Consider the following 20,166-nt stretch of genomic DNA (forward strand, 5'->3'; position numbering starts at 1 on the left):
CACCCCAACCCCAACCCCAACTCTAGGATTGTTCGCAAACAAAAAGCAGGATTGGAAAACTACAAATATAACATCGCTGTGACAGGAGGGAGACAGAAAGCAGGAGGTTTTGGGCCATTTAGCCTATAGACAAAAAGCGATAACTATAGGCCGGTTTGCTTAACTCTGTAATGGGAAAATGCTTGGATCTATCGTCAAGGAAGAAATAGCGAGACATCGGGATAGAAATTGCCCCATTGGGCAGATGCAGTATGGGTTCATGAAAGGCAGGTCATGTTTGACTAATCCAGTCGGATTCTTTGAGGACATTACAAGCGCGGTGGACAACCGGGAACTGGTGGATGTGGTGTATCTGGATTTCCAGAAGGCATTTGACAAGGTGCCACACAAAAGGCTGCTGCATATGATACAGGTACACAGCATTATGGGTAATGTCGTAGCATGGATAGAGGATTGGTTAACTGACAGAAAGGAAATAGTGGGGATAAATGGGTGTTTTTCTGGTTGGCGATCAGTGGCGAGTGGTGTGCCTCAGGGATCAGTGTTGGGCCCACAATTGTTTACAATTTACATCGATGATCTGGAGTTGGGGACCAAGTGTATTGTGTCAAAGGTCGCAGATGACACTAAGATGAGTGGTAGAGCCAAGTGTGCAGAGGACACTGAAAGCCTGCAGAGGGATTTGGAAAGTTTCAGTGAGTGGGCTAGGGTCTGGCAGATGGAGGTCAATGTTGATAAATGTGAGGTCATCCATTTTGGTAGGAATAACAGCAAAATGGACGATTATTTAAACGGTACAAAATTGCAGCATGTTGCCGTGCAGAGGGACCTGGGTGTCCTGGTCTAAATCACCTTGAAGCCTCTTCACATCCACCTCACTCATTCCCACCTAGTTTTGTGTCACCACCAAATTTGAAAAAGACCGATTTATTCCACTCTGTTCCCTGTCTGCTGACCAATTCGCAATGTGTGCCAATACACCCTCTTCAGGATCACTCGCTAACGGCTGTGATTGTTCACCTAAGAAACTCCGTGTTTCGGGTCATGGATTCGGTGGGTCCTTGCGTGAGGAGCCTGATCCTCGAGCAGCATCTTCAACCTCACACGTGGCTGGTGTTTCCGGGAGGTGGGATCAGTCCTTGGACTCGAGGTCACGGCTCTTCCTTTCCCAGGATCCTATTCCAGGCCTCTTCTTGCCGTTGGATGTCCTCGAAGAAAATGTGTCCCTGCAGTCAGGAGGTTCCTTCAAGTCGGTCTCTTCTGAGCCAGGCATTGATGTCTATGTTGCGTTTCTTGAGGTTAACCTTCAGGGTGTCTATGAAGAGCTTCCTTTGTCCTTCCCTTGTTCTGGAGCCATCCTTGAGCCTGGTGAAGTTTTGTTTTGGCAGTTGGGACTCTGACATCCTGAGCACATGCCGGTCCAGCGGAGTTGGTTTCAGATGATAGAACATAGAACACAGAACATTACAGCGCAGTACAGTCCCTTCGGCCCTCGATGTTGCGCCGACCTGTGAAACCACTCTAAAGCCCATCTACACTATTCCCTTATCGTCCATATGTCTATCCAATGACCATTTGAATGCCCTTCGTGTTGGCGAGTCCACTACTGCCGCAGGCAGGGCATTCCACACCCTTACTACTCTCTGAGTAAAGAACCTACCTCTGACATCTGTCCGATATCTATCTCCCCTCAATTTAAAGCTATGTCCCCTCGTGCCAGACATCACCATCCGAGGAAAAAGGCTCTCACTGTCCACCCTATCCAATCCTCTGATCATCTTGTATGCCTCAATTATGTCACCTCTTAACCTTCTTCTCTTTAACGAAAACAGCCTCAAGTCCCTCAGCCTTCCCTCATAAGATCTTCCCTCCATACCAGGCAACATTCTGGTAAATCTCCTCTGCACCCTTTCCAATGCTTCCACATCCTTCCTATAATGCGGTGACCAGAATTGCACGCAATACTCCAAATGCGGCCGCACCAGAGTTCTGTACAGCTGCAATATGACCTCATGGCTCCGAAACTCAATCCCTCTACCAATAAAAGCTAACACACCGTATGCCTTCTTAACAATCCTCTCAACCTGGGTGGCAACTTTCAGGGATCTATGTAGATGGACACCGAGATCTCTCTGCTCATCCACACTGCCAAGAATCTGACAGAGAACAATACAGCGCAGTACAGGCCCTTCGGCCCACGATGTTGCACCGAAACAAAAGCCATCTAACCTACACTATGCCATTATCATCCATATGTTTATCCAATAAACTTTTAAATGCCCTCAATGTTGGCGAGTTCACTACTGTAGCAGGTAGGGCATTCCACGGCCTCACTACTCTTTGCGTAAAGAACCTACCTCTGACCTCTGTCCTATATCTATTACCCCTCAGTTTAAAGCTATGTCCCCTCGTGCTAGCCATTTCCATCCGCGGGAGAAGGCTCTCACTGTCCACCCTATCTAACCCCCTGATCATTTTGTATGCCTCTATTAAGTCTCCTCTTAACCTTCTTCTCTCCAACGAAAACAACCTCAAGTCCATCAGCCTTTCCTCATAAGATTTTCCCTCCATACCAGGCAACATCCTGGTAAATCTCCTCTGCACCCGCTCCAAAGCCTCCACGTCCTTCCTATAATGCGGTGACCAGAACTGTACGCAATACTCCAAATGCGGCCGTACCAGAGTTTTGTACAGCTGCAACATGACCACCTGACTGCTGAACTCAATCCCTCTACCAATAAAGGCCAACACTCCATAGGCCTTCTTCACAACCCTATCAACCTGGGTGGCAACTTTCAGGGATCTATGTACATGGACACCTAGATCCCTCTGCTCATCTACACTTCCAAGAACTTTACCATTAGCCAAATATTCCGCATTCCTGTTATTCCTTCCAAAGTGAATCACCTCACACTTCTCTCCATTAAACTCCATTTGCCACCTCTCAGCCCAGCTCTGCAGCTTATCTATGTCCCTCCGTAACCTGCTACATCCTTCCACACTGTCGACAACACCACCGACTTTAGTGTCGTCTGCAAATTTACTCACCCATCCTTCTGCGCCCTCCTCTAGGTCATTGATAAAAATGACAAACAGCAACGGCCCCAGAACAGATCCTTGTGGTACGCCACTTGTGACTGTACTCCATTCTGAACATTTTCCATCAACCACCACCCTCTGTCTTCTTTCAGCTAGCCAATTTCTGATCCACATCTCTAAATCACCCTCAATCCCCAGCCTCCGTATTTTCTGCAATAGCCTACCGTGGGGAACCTTATCAAACGCTTTACTGAAATCCATATACACCACATCAACTGCTCTACCCTCGTCTACCTGTTCAGTCACCTTCTCAAAGAACTCGATAAGGTTTGTGAGGCATGACCTACCCTTCACAAAGCCATGCTGACTATCCCTGATCATATTATTATTTTCGAGATGATTATAAATCCTATCTCTTATAAACCTTTCCAAGTCTTTGCCCACAACAGAAGTAAGGCTCACTGGTCTATAGTTACCAGGGTTGTCGCTACTCCCCTTCTTGAACAAGGGGACAACATTTGCTATCCTCCAGTCTTCTGGAACTATTCCTGTAGACAATAACATAAAGATCAAAGCCAAAGGCTCAGCAATCTCCTCCCTAGCTTCCCAGAGAATCAAACAAAGAACAAAGAAATGTACAGCGCAGGAACAGGCCCTTCGGCCCTCCAAGCCCGTGCCGACCATGCTGCCCGTCTAAACTACAATCTTCTACACTTCCTGGGTCCGTATCCTTCTATTCCCATCCTATTCATATATTTGTCAAGACGCCCCTTAAATGTCCCTATCGTCCCTGCTTCCACTATCTCCTCCGGTAGCGAGTTCCAGGCACCCACTACCCTCTGCGTAAAAAACTTGCCTCGTACATCTACTCTAAACCTTGCCCCTCTCACCTTAAACCTATGCCCCCTAGTAATTGACACCTCTACCCTGGGGAAAAGCCTCTGACTATCCACTCTGTCTATGCCCCTCATAATTTTGTATACCTCTATCAGGTCGCCCCTCAACCTCCTTCGTTCGAGTGAGAACAAACCAAGTTTATTCAACCGCTCCTCATAGCTAATGCCTTCCATACCAGGCAACATTCTGGTAAATCTCTTCTGCACCCTCTCTAAAGCCTCCACATCCTTCTGGTAGTGTGGCGACCACAATTGAACACTATACTCCAAGTGTGGCCTAACTAAGGTTCTATACAGCTGCAACATGACTTGCCAATTCTTATACTCAATGCCCCGGCCAATGAAGGCAAGCATGCCGTATGCCTTCTTGACTACCTTCTCCACCTGTGTTGCCCCTTTCAATGACCTGTGGACCTGTACTCCTAGATCGCTTTGACTTTCAATACTCTGAGGGTTCTACCATTCACTGTATATTCCCTATCTGCATTAGGCCTTCCAAAATGCATTACCTCACATTTGTCCGGATTAAACTCCATCTGCCATCTCTCCGCCCAAGTCTCCAGACAATCTAAATCCTGCTGTATCCTCCGACAGTCCTCATCGCTATCCGCAATTCCACCAACCTTTGTGTCGTCTGCAAACTCACTAATCAGACCAGTTACATTTTCCTCCAAATCATTTATATATACTACAAAGAGCAAAGGTCCCAGCACTGATCCCTGTGGAACACCACTGGTCACAGCCCTCCAATGAGAAAAGCATCCTTCCATTGCTACTCTCTGCCTTCTATGGCCTAGCCAGTTCTGTATCCACCTTGCCAGCTCACCCCTGATCCCGTGTGACTTCACCTTTTGTACTAGTCTACCATGAGGGACCTTGTCAAAGGCCTTACTGAAGTCCATATAGACAACATCTACTGCCCTACCTGCATCAATCATCTTAGTGACCTCCTCGAAAAACTCTATCAAGTTAGTGAGACACGACCTCCCCTTCACAAAACCATGCTGCCTCTTACTAATACGTCCATTTGCTTCCAAATGGGAGTAGATCCTGTCTCGAAGAATTCTCTCCAGTAATTCCCTACCACTGAAGTAAGGCTCACCGGCCTGTAGTTCCCGGGATTATCCTTGCTACCCTTCTTAAACAGAGGAACAACATTGGCTATTCTCCAGTCCTCCGGGACATCCCCTGAAGACAGCGAGGATCCAAAGATTTCTGTCAAGGCCTCAGCAATTTCCTCTCCAGCCTCCTTCAGTATTCTGGGGTAGATCCCATCAGGCCCTGGGGACTTATCTACCTTAATATTTTTTAAGACACCCAACACCTCGTCTTTTTGGATCACAATGTGACCCAGGCTATCTACACCCGCTTCTCCAGACTCAACATCTACCAATTCCTTCTCTTTGGTGAATACTGATGCAATTTTCGGGAACCTTGGATGACGAGTGATATTGTAGGCCTTGTCAAAAAGAAAAAGGAGGCATTTGTCAGGGCTAAAAGGCTGGGAACAGACGAAGCCTGTGTGGAATAGAAGGAAAGTAGGAAGGAACTTAAGCAAGGAGTCAGGAGGGCTAGAAGGGTCACGAAAAGTCATTGGCAAATAGGGTTAAGGAAAATCCCAAGGCTTTTTACACGTACATAAAAAGCAAGAGGGTAGCCAGTATTCATTTAGTACCTCGCCCATTTCCTCTGGCTCCACACATAGATTCCCTTGCCTATCCTTCAGTGGGCCAACCCTTTCCCTGGCTACCCTCTTGCTTTTTATGTACGTGTAAAAAGCCTTGGGATTTTCCTTAACCCTATTTGCCAATGACTTTTCGTGACCCCTCCTAGCCCTCCTGACTCCTTGCTTAAGTTCCTTCCTACTTTCCTTATATTCCACGCAGGCTTCGTCTGTTCCCAGCCTTTCAGCCCTGACAAATGCCTCCTTTTTCTTTTTGACAAGGCCTACAATATCACTCGTCATCCAAGGTTCCCGAAAATTGCCGTATTTATCTTTCTTCCTCACAGGAACATGCCGGTCCTGTATTCCTTTCAACTGCCACTTGAAAGCCTCCCACATGTCAGATGTTGATTTGCCCTCAAACATCCGCCCCCAATCTATGTTCTTCAGTTCCCGCCTAATATTGTTATAATTAGCCTTCCCCCAATTTAGCACATTCATCCTCGGACCACTCTTATCCTTGTCCACCAGTACTTTAAAACTTACTGAATTGTGGTCACTGTTACCGAAATGCTCCCCTACTGAAACATCTACCACCTGGCCGGGCTCATTCCCCAATACCAGGTCCAGTACCGCCCCTTCCCTAGTTGGACTGTCTACATATTGTTTTAAGAAGCCCTCCTGGATGCTCCTTACAAACTCCGCCCCGTCTAAGCCCCTGGCACTAAGTGAGTCCCAGTCAATATTGGGGAAGTTGAAGTCTCCCATCACCACAACCCTGTTGTTTTTACTCTTTTCCAAAATCTGTCTACCTATCTGCTCCTCTATCTCCCGCTGGCTGTTGGGAGGCCTGTAGTATACCCCCAACATTGTGACTGCACCCTTCTTATTCCTGATCTCTACCCATATAGCCTCACTGCCCTCTGAGGTGTCCTCTCGCAGTACAGCTGTGATATTCTCCCGAACAAGTAGCGCAACTCCGCCTCCCATTTTACATCCCCCTCTATCCCGCCTGAAACATCTAAATCCTGGAACGTTTAGCTGCCAATCCTGCCCTTCCCTCAACCAGGTCTCTGTAATGGCAACAACATCATAGTTCCAAGTACTAATCCAAGCTCTAAGTTCATCTGTCTTACCCGTAATGCTCCTTGCATTAAAACATATGCACTTCAGGCCACCAGACCCGCTGTGTTCAGCAACTTCTCCCCGTCTGCTCTGCCTCAGAGCCACACTGTCCCTATTCCCTAGTTCTCCCTCAATGCTCTCACCTTCTGACCTATTGCTCCCGTGCCCACCCCCCTGCCATACTAGTTTAAACCCTCCCATGTGACACTAGCAAACCTCGCGGCCAGGATATTTATGCCTCTCCTGTTTAGATGCAACCCGTCCTTCTTATACAGGTCACACCTGCCCCGGAAGAGCTCCCAGTGGTCCAGATAATGGAAACCCTCCCTCCTACACCAGCTGTTTAGCCACGTGTTTAGCTGCTCTATCTTCCTATTTCTACCCTCACTGGCACGTGGCACAGGGAGTAATCCCGAGATTACAACCCTCGAGGTCCTGACTTTTAACTTTCTGCCTAGCTCCCTGAACTCCTGCTGCAGGACCTCATGCCCCTTCCTAGGATAAATCCCATCCGGCCCAGGGGACTTAACTATTTTCACACTTTCCAGAATTGCTAACACCTCCTCCTTATGAACCTCAAGCCCGTCTAGTCTAGTAGTCTGAATCTCAGTATTCTCCTCGACAACATTGTCTTTTTCCTGTGTGAATACTGACGAAAAGTATTCATTCAGCACCTCTCCAATCTCCTCGGACTCCACGCACAACTTCCCACTACTGTCCTTGACTGGCCCTACTCTTACCCTAGTCATTCTTTTATTCCTGACATACCTAGAAAGCTTTAGGGTTATTCTTGATCCTACCTGCCAAAGACTTCTCCTGTCCCCTCCTAGCTCTTTGCAGCTCTCTTTTTAGGTCCTTCCTAGCTGTGGTAGTATGTATTAGGGGTCATGTGGGACTGGAAGCCCTAATGTCATTGGCTGACAGATCCCGGGTCCTGGTTGGCCGTTGACCTCTAGCTCCGCCCTGAAGGCGGAGTATAAGAAGCCGGAGTCCTCCCCCGCAGGCCAGTCTACTACCGAGCTGCGGGGGAACAGACACGCTTAATAAAGCCTCATCGACTTCACTCTATTCGTCTCTCGGAGTCTTTGTGCGCTACACTAGCTAACTTGTAACTCTCGAGCGCCCTAACTGAACCTTCACGTCTCATCTTTACATAAGCCTTCTTCTTCCTCTTGACAAGTGATTCAACTACTTTAGTAAATCACGGTTCCCTCACTCGACCACTTCCTCCCTGCCTGACAGGTACATACTTATCCAGGACACGCAGTAGCTGTTCCTTGAACAAGCTCCACATTTCCATTGTGCCCATCCCCTGCAGTTTTCCTCTCCATCCGATGTATCCTAAGTCTTGCCTTATCGCATCATAATTGCCTTTCCCCCAGATATAACTCTTGCCCTGCGGTATATACCTATCCCTTTCCATCACTAAAGTAAACGTAATCGAATTGTGGTCACCATCACCAAAGTGCTCACCTACCTCCAAATCTAACACCTGGCCTGGTTCATTACCCAGTACCAAATCCAATATGGCCTCGCCTCTCGTTGGCCTATCTACATACTGTGTCAGGAAACCCTCCCGCACACATTGGACAAAAACGGACCCATCTAAAGTACTCGAACTATAGCATTTCCAGTCAATATTTGGAAAGTTAAAGTCCCCCATAACAACTACCCTGTTGCTTTCGCTCCTATCCAGAATCATCTTTGCAATCCTTTCCTCTACATCTCTGGAACTTTTCAGAGGCCTATAGAAAACTCCCTATGATGGTGGCCTCAATACTGCTGCTTGTGGCTTCTTCCAAGGACACTGATGTTTTACACCTGTTCTTCCAGCTGATGTCAGTCTCAGACAGCGTTGGTGGAACCGCCTTGAGCTGGCGTCTGTACATAGTTCAAGTTTCTGAGCCGTTTCGAAGAGTTGGGAGGACGAAGGCTCTGTACACGAGGGTCTGGGTGTCAGCACGAATGTCGCAGTCGTCAAAGACTTTACGTGTCTGAAGGAGGAACTTGTGGGTCAGACAGGATGTTGGATCTCTGCATCACTGTCAGTCTCAGAGGAGAGGTGGCTCCCGCGATAGCGGAAATGTTCCACATTTGGGAGGGTTTCTCCGTTCACCTTGATGGAGTGAGAGACTGGATCTTGTCCTGGGAAGCACGGGTATAGGCAGCATGGTAGCACAGTGGTTAGCACTGTTGCATCACAGCTCCAGGGTCCCAAGTTCGATTCCCGCTTGGGTCACTGTCTGTGCGGAGTCTGCACGTTCTCCCCGTGTCTGCGTGGGTTCCTCCGGGTGCTCCGGTTTCCTCCCACAAGTCCCGAAAGACGTGCTGTTAGGTGAATTGGACATTCTGAATTCTCCCTCTGTGTCCCCGAACAGGCGCCAGAATGTGGTGACTAGGGGCTTTTCACAGTAACTTCATTGCAGTGTTAATGTCAGCCTACTTGTAACAATAAAGATTTTTATTATTGTAGAAGGGAAGGAGGGGGGAAGGAGACTGGGAAAGGGGAAGGACATGGGAGGGAAGGGGTAGGAGGGAAGGGAGGAGTAAGTGGGGAGAGGAAAGGAGATGGGGAGACGGGAGAGGGGGAGGAGACTTTTTTCATTAGAAAGACGGAGGTTGAGGTCTACAAGATTATGAGGGGCATGGAGAGAGTGGATGGGCAGGCACTCTTTCCCAGGGTGGAGGGGTCAAGCACCAGGGGGCATAGGTTTAAGGTCTGTGGGGTAAAGTTCAGAGGAGATGTGCGAGGCAGGTTTTTTACACAGAGGGTGGTGAGTGCCTGGAACGCGTTGCCAGGGGAGGCTGTGGAAGCAGATACATTAACGGGCGTTCCAAAGGCATCTTGACAAACACATGGACAGGATGGGTATAGAGGGATACGGCACAAGGAAGTGCTGAGGGTTTTGGCCAAGGTTGGTATCATGGCCGGTACAGACTTGGAGGGCCGAAGGGCCTGTTCCTGTGCTGGATTGTTCTTTGAGGCGGGGAGGGAGAGGATGTGGGGAGAGGGGAGGATGTGGGGAGAGGGGAGGATGTGGGAAGAGGGGAGGATGTGGGGAGAGGGGAGGAGAGGGGAGGAGGAGAGGGGAGGAGGAGAGGGGAGTGGAGTTTGGGGAGACAGTCTGCAGTCGGGAATAGAAGCTGGGGTCACGTTTCCATCCAGGATTATTCTGGAGCAGATGGGATTGGACACAATTGGAGTCTACCTGGTCTGCCAATGTTATGGGTAAAATCGGGGTGTGTTTGAGTAAATCAATCACAGGAATGTTGTGGAATATCAGCCTGAGCATTGGGATTTTGAATGTAAAGTTGTGAATGAATTTCAGAATTCTTTAGCAGGGTGGGTCCTCTTACTGTTCACGTACCACAGTGTCGCTCATCTGAACCATCGACACAATCTGCAATCCCGTCACAGACACTGTCCACATCTACACAGTCCAACGATTCACATTTGAACTGATCGTGCAGGCATAGAACCCGGAGGATTGGGGGTAACTTATCCCAGAATGCAGCTGACTGATCTGTGGGGCACAGAGACAGGGGGAGAGGTCAGAGAGAGCAACACAGAGAGAGAGAGAGAGAGAGGGGGGGGGGGGGGGGGTCAGAGAGAGAGAGAGGGAGGGCGACCGAGAGAGAGGGAGGGACGGGACAGAGAGAGAGAGAGAGAGGGGGTCAGAGAGAGAGAGAGAGGGAGGGAGACAGAGAGAGAGGGAGGGACGGGACAGAGAGAGAGGCACAGAGAGAGAGCCACAGAGAGAGAGAGGGACAGAGAGAGAGCGGGAGGCAAAGAGAGAGAGAGAGGGACACAGAGAGAGAGAGTTGCACAGAGAGAGAGAGAGGGAGGCAGAGAGTGAGGGAGGGACGGGACAGAGAGAGAGAGAGAGAGGGAGGGACAGGACAGAGAGAGAGGGACAGCGAGAGAGAGGCACAGAGAGAGAGAAGGAGGACAGAGAGCGAGAGAGAGGGGGTCAGAGAGAGAGAGAGAGGGAGGGAGACAGAGAGAGAGAGAGAGAGGGAGGGCGACCGAGAGAGAGGGAGGGACGGGACAGAGAGAGAGAGGGAGGGACGGGACAGAGAGAGAGAGAGAGAGGGAGGGAGACAGAGAGAGAGGGAGACAGAGAGAGAGCCACAGAGAGAGAGAGGGACAGAGAGAGAGCGGGAGGCCAAGAGAGAGAGAGAGGGACACAGAGAGAGAGAGTTGCACAGAGAGAGAGCGAGAGGGGGGCACAGAGAGAGAGAGAGAGAGGGGGGGCACAGAGAGAGGCACAGAGAGAGAGGTAAGGAGTGTGGTGTTGGGTGCTCTGGTGCACAGATGAGCCAACACAGTTGTATGTGGTACAACTCTATTTTATTATAACTCTTATAATACAGTTCGTTCTGGATACTCTGCACGTGCTGTCTCCCTGAGTGTCCCCGGCTATAGCTGTGTCCTGGTTCTCCTCTGCCGCTCTTACTGACCACCAGGGGTTGTGTCTGTGCTTTTATATCTTTCTGTCATTGGTTGTGGTGTTGTGTGTTCTGATTTGTCTGTTGGTGTGTCTATCATGATGTGTGTGTTTGAATATCATGACATCCCCCTTTTTTACAAAGATATGTGCCTACGTGGTTATAAATATAATTGTGTCGTGAGTGCATCGAAGAGTGTGTGTGTGTGTTGTGTACAGCGTGTGTTTATGACGTAACTATTTACATGGGGCGATGTCGGGTGCGTCACACTAACAAGGTTGTACCATAACAAAACTTGGATACGAGAGAAAAAAAAAAACTTGAACATTGGTCCGGTCAGACGATATCTGGAACAATAAACAACAACAGGTTATAATACAGAAGTGTTTGACTTTTTGAACGTATTAACAGCGTTAGAAGTCCAGTCTAATGGGTGACCGCCTCAAGAATGGGCTGGTCCTCAAGCCGGTTCAGCTGTGGAGATTTGGGGTCACACTGGTTCACCTTGGACTGTTGGAGGTGATGCTGTTGCCGAAGTCTCTACTTTACCATTTGTTGTACTTCCTGCAGTGCTTGGTCTTTTTCATTCTTGCAAATATAACATTCAACATCTTTGTTAGTGGTGCCCTGGCTGTGGTTTGGTTCTGGTGGCGATGGAAGGGGCATGATCCGTGGCATCTCCACGAAGTCATCCTTGGGAACCAGTGGAGGATCCGGCGTGTGCGTACGGTTCAGTTGCGAGCGTGGAAGGCGGCACAGAGCCCGCTGATTGCGCCTACGCACCAATCCATCCGCCCTGCATGCCAGGAACAAGGTGGAGTCTGTTTTCTTTTTATGTTTGTGGTGGACGGCATCTTGTAGCCGATGGGTCGTTGCCATTGAAGTAGCACCATCACTAATATCATGCAAGGCGATGACTGTGCCAGATGTGGAAGTTGGCCAAGACCGTGTACGCTGGTTCCGGCCACCTGCTGTGCCGGAAGGGCGACTCCGCAGAGAAACGTCGAAGCATGTCGCCTTGGATAGAGAATTGTTGCTCGCATCAACGTCTGGCGATGGCGCGAGTTGGTGTGTCCATCTTGGACCGCCGGTGCTGGTTGCCACTGCCGACCCAGTGGGACTGCCACGCGATCCATTCCCTGTCGCCGTGGCATCTGCCGTCACCCTGAGCGTGCCATCACCGAGGCCGCGACACCGCCCGTCCGGAGCAAGGTCTGGCGTGCGCAGATCAGAGTCGGCGCTTGGCTGCTCCCCATCTGGAGTCCGGTCTGCCTTCCTTCGATGCCCCCCGTCCGGAGTCCCAACAGGTTCACTGGAGGCAGCCGAGATTCCCTGAAGCTGCACTTCTGGAGTCGGAACATGCAGGAATGCACCAACCAGTGGAGAGGCTCGAGCCATCGAGGGTGGAAGCGGTGCGCCGCCACCGCAGTCGTCAGTGGTCCCACCGTGATCGTTGAGTGCCTTGGTACGCACTAGGCGAGGTCTGTCACCTTGCACCTTTTGCATGGGAAGTGGGATGCTGTCGTCACTCGTCTCACATCCCGTGGATAGATCGTCATTAGCAGCTTGCTGTTCACTAGGGTTGGGTAAATTGTCAGAGTTTTCATCTGGTGGTGCACACCATGTCGGTGGACTGTCATTGTCTTGCCATTGTCCTTCATTTGGGCTTTTCTTCTTTGGAACTTTAAATCTTCCCCCAGACATTGCAGAACCTTGTTTATTACCCCCAAATTCTCCCATATGTATGGTCTCGAATATAGTATCCACTGTTTCTATCGACATTGTACCATTTTCCAAAGAACATTCCGTTTCACTTTTCTTCTCAGGTACCTCATATGTAACTTTGTTTGATGTACATGCCTTCATGGTCTCTGGGTCTGATTTTGCTGGGACTGGCATGGTCACAGTCTCTTTTTTACTGTTCTCAATTGCCCACATTATACTCCCCATACATAACTGCTTGAGCACTGGGGTTAGTGTGGTACAATGGATAATCGGTTCGACCTTATCTGCATCTTCATCATTAGTGGAAAGCACACTTGGTTCACTTGAAACTGCTGTGGGTGTTAAATTCGTTATCTGGCTACTCGATGTCGGTGTCCTCAGGATTCTTGCTCCAATGTTCTGCTCAATAATCAGTGGAGTGTGTATAGGTTCAATGCAATTAATGTTCCCCTCCAGGTTTGAAGAGTCATTACTGACTAACTGCTGGTCTCCGAAGTTGGGATTTTGCGGCATTGTGTTGAAGGGAGACATTTGTCCCTGCTGTAGATATGAGTCAGGTTGTGTTATTTCCATTACCTGAGGATCAATGTCTTGTCCATTTTTTCGATCCGTACTAAAACACTGGCAATTCTCAGTCTGCTCCTTGCAAGTTAAACATACAATTAATTTCGTTAGCAAATCCTCAGCATCCTTCTGTGGCCGTGCTGCATTATTAATCTCTGTTCGGCTACAATGATCCTGAAGGTCAGCGCATAAACCTTTTTTCTTCGGGCTTGGACGAGGCGATTCCTTTGGCTTGTCTTCAGTTGGGCTTGAACAGTCTTCAGCGCTGTGCCCTTTATTGTAGCATGAGAGACCGTCATGGTCATGCTGCTGTGTAGTGGAGCATGGTAGGCTGTTATAGCCTTCTTGCTGTTCACGGGAGCATGGCAGACTTGCATCGTCTGCCGCTGGTTGGTCAGGAGAGGTTGCTAGACCCTCATGGTCTTGTTCCTGCAAGGACTGCGCTCTGGAGTCTTGCGTTCCTTCCATCGTGGAGTCCGTCCACGAGCTCTCTGTGGAGGCTTGTGACACTGGAATCACTTCTTGTTCGTGCAAGGACTGCGCTCTGGAGTCTTGCGTTACTTCTATCGTGGAGGCTGTCCACGAGCTTGCTGTGGAAGCTTGTGACACTGGAGTCACTTCTGGTTCATGCGAGGACTGCACTCTGGAGTCTTGCATGTCTTTTTTCATAGAGTCGGGAATGTTGAGCGGGACGTGGACCACGCTCTGTGTGGCAGCAGGGCACTCTCCGTGTGCTTGCACCGCTCCCTGTCTGGTAATGTCAGGCTGCAGCATCATCCGGTACTGATAAGTTGGAACGTCATATCTGCTGGGTTGAAGATCCTCAAATCCGAAAAATGAATCCGCATCTGCGTCGGATTCAATGTGGGGGCCGCCAATGTGCACCACGAAACGTTCGTCCGAGTCATAGTCATATAGGACCACGGAGCTATCATTGGGCTCGCGAGGTCCGGAAACACTGTAAAGATCGTCATCGAAGTATTTGAGGTCGGAATCATCGGCTTGTGCGTAGGTAACTGCTTGTCGGAGGGTTCTTCGGAGGTCAAATTCATCTCCTGGGTCAATTTGCGGCACTGCGCTGTCATTCCAGGTGAGGGAAGGTTGTTTTACAGCTTTAACAGATTTTTGTTTTTTTGATTTGGGACGTTTCCCTTTTAAATTGGTGCAGTCTGGGGCCTCTGACATCCTGACGCTCGGTATGTAGCACGTAGGAAGCGACTGCGCATGCTCAGATCGCTGTTCCTTTACCGATGGCCATTTTCTTAACTGCGGATGCGCAGCATCTCGCGCATGCGCAAACGAAACTTCCGGTTCTGCGCACTGCTCGCGCAACTGTGCTAGCGTTATACCTTCAGCAAGATGGCCGCCGACCTCGACCCAGCCCTCTCTCAGGCCCGGGATTTCGGCCTCTGGGAATTCGGGCTCCGGGATCCCAGCCACGAGGTGAGTACTGCAGCTTTTCTTACCTTTAAGTCCCCATTGGATTGCGTATTCTTCACAGTACTTGGCGAATTTGTCCAGGACTGCCTGGTAATCGTACCTTTGCTGCCTCCTGAAGAACCTGAACCTTCTGAACATTGCTCTTGCCCTTGCACCGGCGATGGTGAGGAGAAATTCAATTTTTTCCTTATCATCCAGGTCTTGGAGTTGAGCTGCCGCCAGGAACATCTCGAACATTTGCCGGAATCGCCGCCAGTTTTCGTGGAGGTCGCCGTGGCACTGGAGCGCCTGCGGAACCGGGAGCTCGTACATCATGCCTGGGCACTGCTGGTTGTCTGTGTACACTGAGGTATGCCGGCAGGTATCGATCCACTCCTGTACCATGTGGTGTTGGGTGCTCTGGTGCACAGATGAGCCAACACAGTTGTATGTGGTACAACTCTATTTTATTATAACTCTTATAATACAGTTCGTTCTGGATACTCTGCACGTGCTGTCTCCCTGAGTGTGTTTGGCAACAGATGTGTCCTGGTTCTCCTCTGCCGCTCTTACTGACCACCAGGGGTTGTGTCTGTGCTTTTATATCTTTCTGTCATTGGTTGTGGTGTTGTGTGTTCTGATTTGTCTGTTGGTGTGTCTATCATGATGTGTGTGTTTGAATATCATGACAAGGAGGACAGAGGGAGAGAGAGAGGGGGTCAGAGAGAGAGAGAGAGGGAGGGAGAGAGAGAGAGAGAGAGAGAGGGAGGGAGAGAGAGAGAGAGAGAGGGAGGGCGACCGAGAGAGAGGGAGGGATGGGACAGAGAGAGAGAGGGAGGGACGGGACAGAGAGAGAGAGAGGGAGGGACGGGACAGAGAGAGAGGCACAGAGAGAGAGTGGGACAGAGAGAGAGAGGGAGGCAAAGAGAGAGAGAGTTGCACAGAGAGAGAGCGAGAGGGGGGCACAGAGAGAGAGAGAGAGAGGGGGGCACAGAGAGAGGGGTACAGAGAGAGAGAGGGAGGCACAGAGAGAGAGAGAGAGAGAGAGAGAGAGAGGGACATTGAGAGAGAGGGGGACAGAGAGAGACAGATGGAGGCACAGAGAGAGAGGGACAGAGCGAGAGAGGGGGACAGAGAGAAAGAGAGGGGGGCAGAGAGAGAGAGCTACAGAGAGAGAGAGGGAGGCACAGGGAGAGTGAGGGGGGGAAGAGAGAGTGGGGGGCAGAGAGAGAGAGAGAGAGAGCGCGTGGGGGACAGAGAGAGGGGGGGGCAGAGAGAGAGAGAGAGAGAGCGCGGGGGACAGAGAGGAACAGAGAGAGAGGGGGGAGAGAGAGGAGAGACAGAGAGAGAGAGAGAAAGAGAGAGACAGAGAGAGAGAGAGAGAGACAGAAAGAGAGAGCGAGAGAGAGAGAAAGAGTGTGGTGGTATGTATTAGGGGTAATACGGTACACCATGAATGCCGAGCAGCTATTGGAGGACAGATGCTGGGTCCCGATTGGATCTGCCGCCTACTGGGCTCCACCCAGATAGGCGGGGTATAAGAACCCGGTTTGCTCCCAGCAGCTGCATTCTGTGACTGAGCTGCTGGGGAACAAGTCTGAACAAGTCTGCTCAATAAAGCCTCGATTGAAGTTCTCTACGTCTCGCCTCGTGTGTGATTGATGGATTTATTGAGCAGACGTAAAAAGGAATATGGAGCTCCGGATCGCCCCGGAGTGCCTGCGAATCGCCCCCCCAAGCAGCTAACGCAACATCGGCGTTTAAACACTGGCTGGCGTGCTTTGAGGGTTACCTCCTAACGGCCCCCGGTAAACCAACGGAAGACCAGAAGATGCAGGTCCTGCATTCCAGAGTGAGACCCGAAATCTACTCACTCATCGAGGACGCGGAAGAATTCCCAGCGGCGATCAACTTGCTGAAGATCTACATTAGGCCCGTCAACCAGGTCTACGCACGCTACCAGCTCGCGACGAGACGACAAATCCCCGGGGAATCGCTGGACGAATTCTTCAATGCGCTGACGATTCTGGGAAGAAACTGCGACTGCCCAGCGGTAACGGCGAATGAACATACGGACATCCTGATCAGAGACGCTTACGTAGCAGGTTTGGCATCGTCGCAAATTCGCCAGAGACTTTTAGAGAAAGACTCTCTCGGACTCACAGAGGTACGGGCCCTTTCAGCCTCCCTCGACGTGGCCTCCCAAAACGCCCGCGCCTATGCCCCCGACCGCACTACAGCCCCTTGGGCTCCGTGGACCCCCGCCGTGACCGACCCCCCCGGCACCCCCCACCCCTCCGCAAGCGTGCGCGGCCAGAATCCCAGACCACCCGGGGGGCCCCCGCTGCTACTTTTGCGGGCAGCCGAAACAGCCCCGCCAGCGCTGCCCGGCCCGCTCGGCCACCTGCAAAAGCTGCGGCATAAAGGGGCACTATGCAGCGGTGTGCCAGTCCCGTGGGGTCGCCGCTATCTCCGGGGAACAAACGGGACCACGGCTCAACCCCCCCAGCGACCCACGGGAGGCCAACGGGTGCCGCCACTTTGGACCCCGGACACCACGAGGGGGGGACGGGCGCCGCCATCTTCCTACCCACGGGTCACGTGCGATCCATGGGAGCGGCCATTTTGTCCACCCCCGGCAGCGTGCGATCCATGGGAGCGGCCATTTTGTCCACCCCTGGCCGCGTGCGACCCATGGGAGCGGCCATTTTGTCCACCCCCGGCAGCGTGCGATCCATGGACGCCGCCATCTTGGCTGATAGGCAAGGACCCCAGCGTGGACGGCTCCACACTGCCTGAAGACAACGATCTGATGCACCAACCACGTTTGGCATCGGTGACCCTCGACCAGTCACGGCCCCGGACGCTCCAGACGACAACGACAAAGGTGCTGGTGAACAGGCACGAGACGCCGTGTTTGATCGACTCGGGGAGCACGGAGAGTTTTATTCACCCGGACACGGTAAGACGCTGTTCCCTTGTAATTCGGCCAAGCACCCAAAAAATGTTCCTGGCGGCGGGGTCCCACTCCGTTGCAATCAAAGGGTTCAGCATCGCAAACCTAACGGTGCAGGGGAGAGAGTTCAAACATTACCGGCTGTATGTCCTCCCCCATCTCTGCGCTCCCACTCTCCTGGGGTTGGACTTCCAATGCAACCTCCAGAGCTTAACATCTAAATTTGGCGGCCCTATACCCCCACTGACTATCTGCGGCCTCGCGACACTCAAGGTCGAACCGCCTTCCTTGTTTGCGAACCTCACCCCGGATTGCAAACCCGTCGCCACTAGGAGCAGACGGTACAGCGCCCAGGACCGGACGTTTATCAGGTCCGAAGTCCAGCGGCTGTTGAAGGAAGGCATAATCCAGGCCAGCAATAGTCCCTGGAAAGCTCAGGTGGTAGTAGTGAAGACCGGGGAGAAGCAGAGGATGGTCGTAGACTATAGTCAGACCATCAACAGGTACACGCAGCTGGATGCGTACCCTCTTCCCCGCATTTCCGACATGGTCATTCGGATTGCACAGTACAAGGTCTTCTCCACTGTGGACCTTAAGTCCGCCTACCACCAGCTCTCCATTCGCCCCGGTGACCGCAAGTACACTGCCTTCGAAGCAGGCGGGCGGCTATACCACTTCTTAAGGCTTCCATTCGACGTCACGAACGGAGTCTCGGTCTTCCAACGGGAGATGGACCGAATGGTTGACCAGCACGGGTTACGGGCCACATTCCCGTACCTCGACAACGTCACCATCTGCGGCCACGACCAGCAGGACCACGACGCCAACCTCCGCAAATTCCTCCAGTCCGCTAACGCCCTCAACCTCACCTACAACAGGGAAAATGCGTGTTTAGCACCGACCGTCTAGCCATCTTGGGCTACGTAGTGCGTAATGGAGTGATAGGCCCCGACCCCGAACGCATGCGCCCCCTCATGGAGTTCCCTCTTCCCCAATGTGCCAAAGCCCTGAGACGCTGCCTGGGCTTTTTCTCTTATTACGCCCAGTGGGTCCCCCAGTACGCAGACAAGGCCCGCCCACTAATCCAGTCCACTACTTTTCCCCTGTCGACAGAGGCCCGTCAGGCCTTCAGCCGCATCAAAGCGGATATCGCAAAGGACACGATGCGCGCCATCGACGAGTCCCTCCCCTTCCAAGTCTAGAGCGACGCATCGGATGTAGCTCTGGCGGCCACTCTCAACCAAGCGGGCAGACCCGTGGCCTTTTTCTCCCGTACCCTCCACGCTTCAGAAATTCGCCACTCCTCAGTGGAATAGGAAGCCCAAGCCATAGTGGAAGCTGTGCGACATTGGAGGCATTACCTGGCCGGTAGGAGATTCACTCTCCTCACTGACCAACGGTCGGTGGCTTTCATGTTCGATAATGCACAGCGGGGCAAGATAAAGAACGACAAGATCTTGCGGTGGAGGATCGAACTCTCCACCTACAACTGTGAGATCTTGTACCGTCCCGGAAAGCTGAACGAGCCGTCAAGCCCTCCACGAGGACCTCTGCTACCCGGGGGTCACTCGCTTCTACCACTTTATAAAGGCCCGCAACCTCCCGTACTCCATCGAGGACGTCCAAACAGTCACCAGGAACTGCCAGATCTGCGCAGAGCGCAAACCGCATATTTTCAGGCCAGATAGAGCGCACCTGATAAAGGCTTCCCGTCCCTTTGAACGCCTCAGTTTGGATTTCAAAGCCCCCCTCCCCTCCACCGATCGCAACACGTACTTTCTTAACGTCATTGTCGAATACTCCCGTTTCCCCTTCGCCATCCCCTGCCCCGACATGACCGCGGCCACGGTCATTAAAGCCCTCGGCACCGTCTTTACCCTGTTCGGTTTCCCCGCCTACATCCATAGCGACAGGGGGTCCTCCTTCATGAGTGACGAGCTGCGTCAATTCCTGATCAGCAAGGGCATAGCCTCGAGCAGGACGACCAGCTACAACCCCCGGGGGAACGGGCAGGTAGAGAGGGAGAACGGAACGCTCTGGAAGACCGTCCTACTGGCCCTACGGTCTAGGAGTCTCCCAACTTCCCGCTGGCAGGAAGTCCTCCCGGATGCCCTTCATTCTATCCGGTCCCTGCTGTGCACCATGACTAACCAAACGCCTCACGAACGCCTCCTTGTCTTCCCTAGGAAGTCCGCTTCTGGAACGTCACTTCCGACCTGGCTGGCAGCCCCGGGACCCATCCTGCTCCGGAAACATGTGCGGGCGCACAAATCAGACCCGCTGGTGGAGAAGGTACATCTACTCCACACTAACCCGCAGTACGCCTACGT

The 20,166-nt window shown here is 51.6% G+C and overlaps 1 protein-coding gene across 1 annotated transcript in view; it reads right to left on the minus strand.

Moving 5' to 3' along the window:
• sspo (SCO-spondin) overlaps window positions 1-20,166 on the minus strand; it is a 1,206,999-nt gene that overhangs the window by 644,948 nt on the left and 541,885 nt on the right. The window contains 1 exon segment of the mRNA XM_072468611.1: window positions 10,092-10,247. Coding sequence (XP_072324712.1) covers window positions 10,092-10,247 — 156 coding nt within the window.

Source organism: Scyliorhinus torazame, chromosome 11 (assembly GCF_047496885.1).
Source record: "Scyliorhinus torazame isolate Kashiwa2021f chromosome 11, sScyTor2.1, whole genome shotgun sequence".
NCBI classification, from domain to species: Eukaryota; Metazoa; Chordata; class Chondrichthyes; order Carcharhiniformes; family Scyliorhinidae; genus Scyliorhinus; species Scyliorhinus torazame.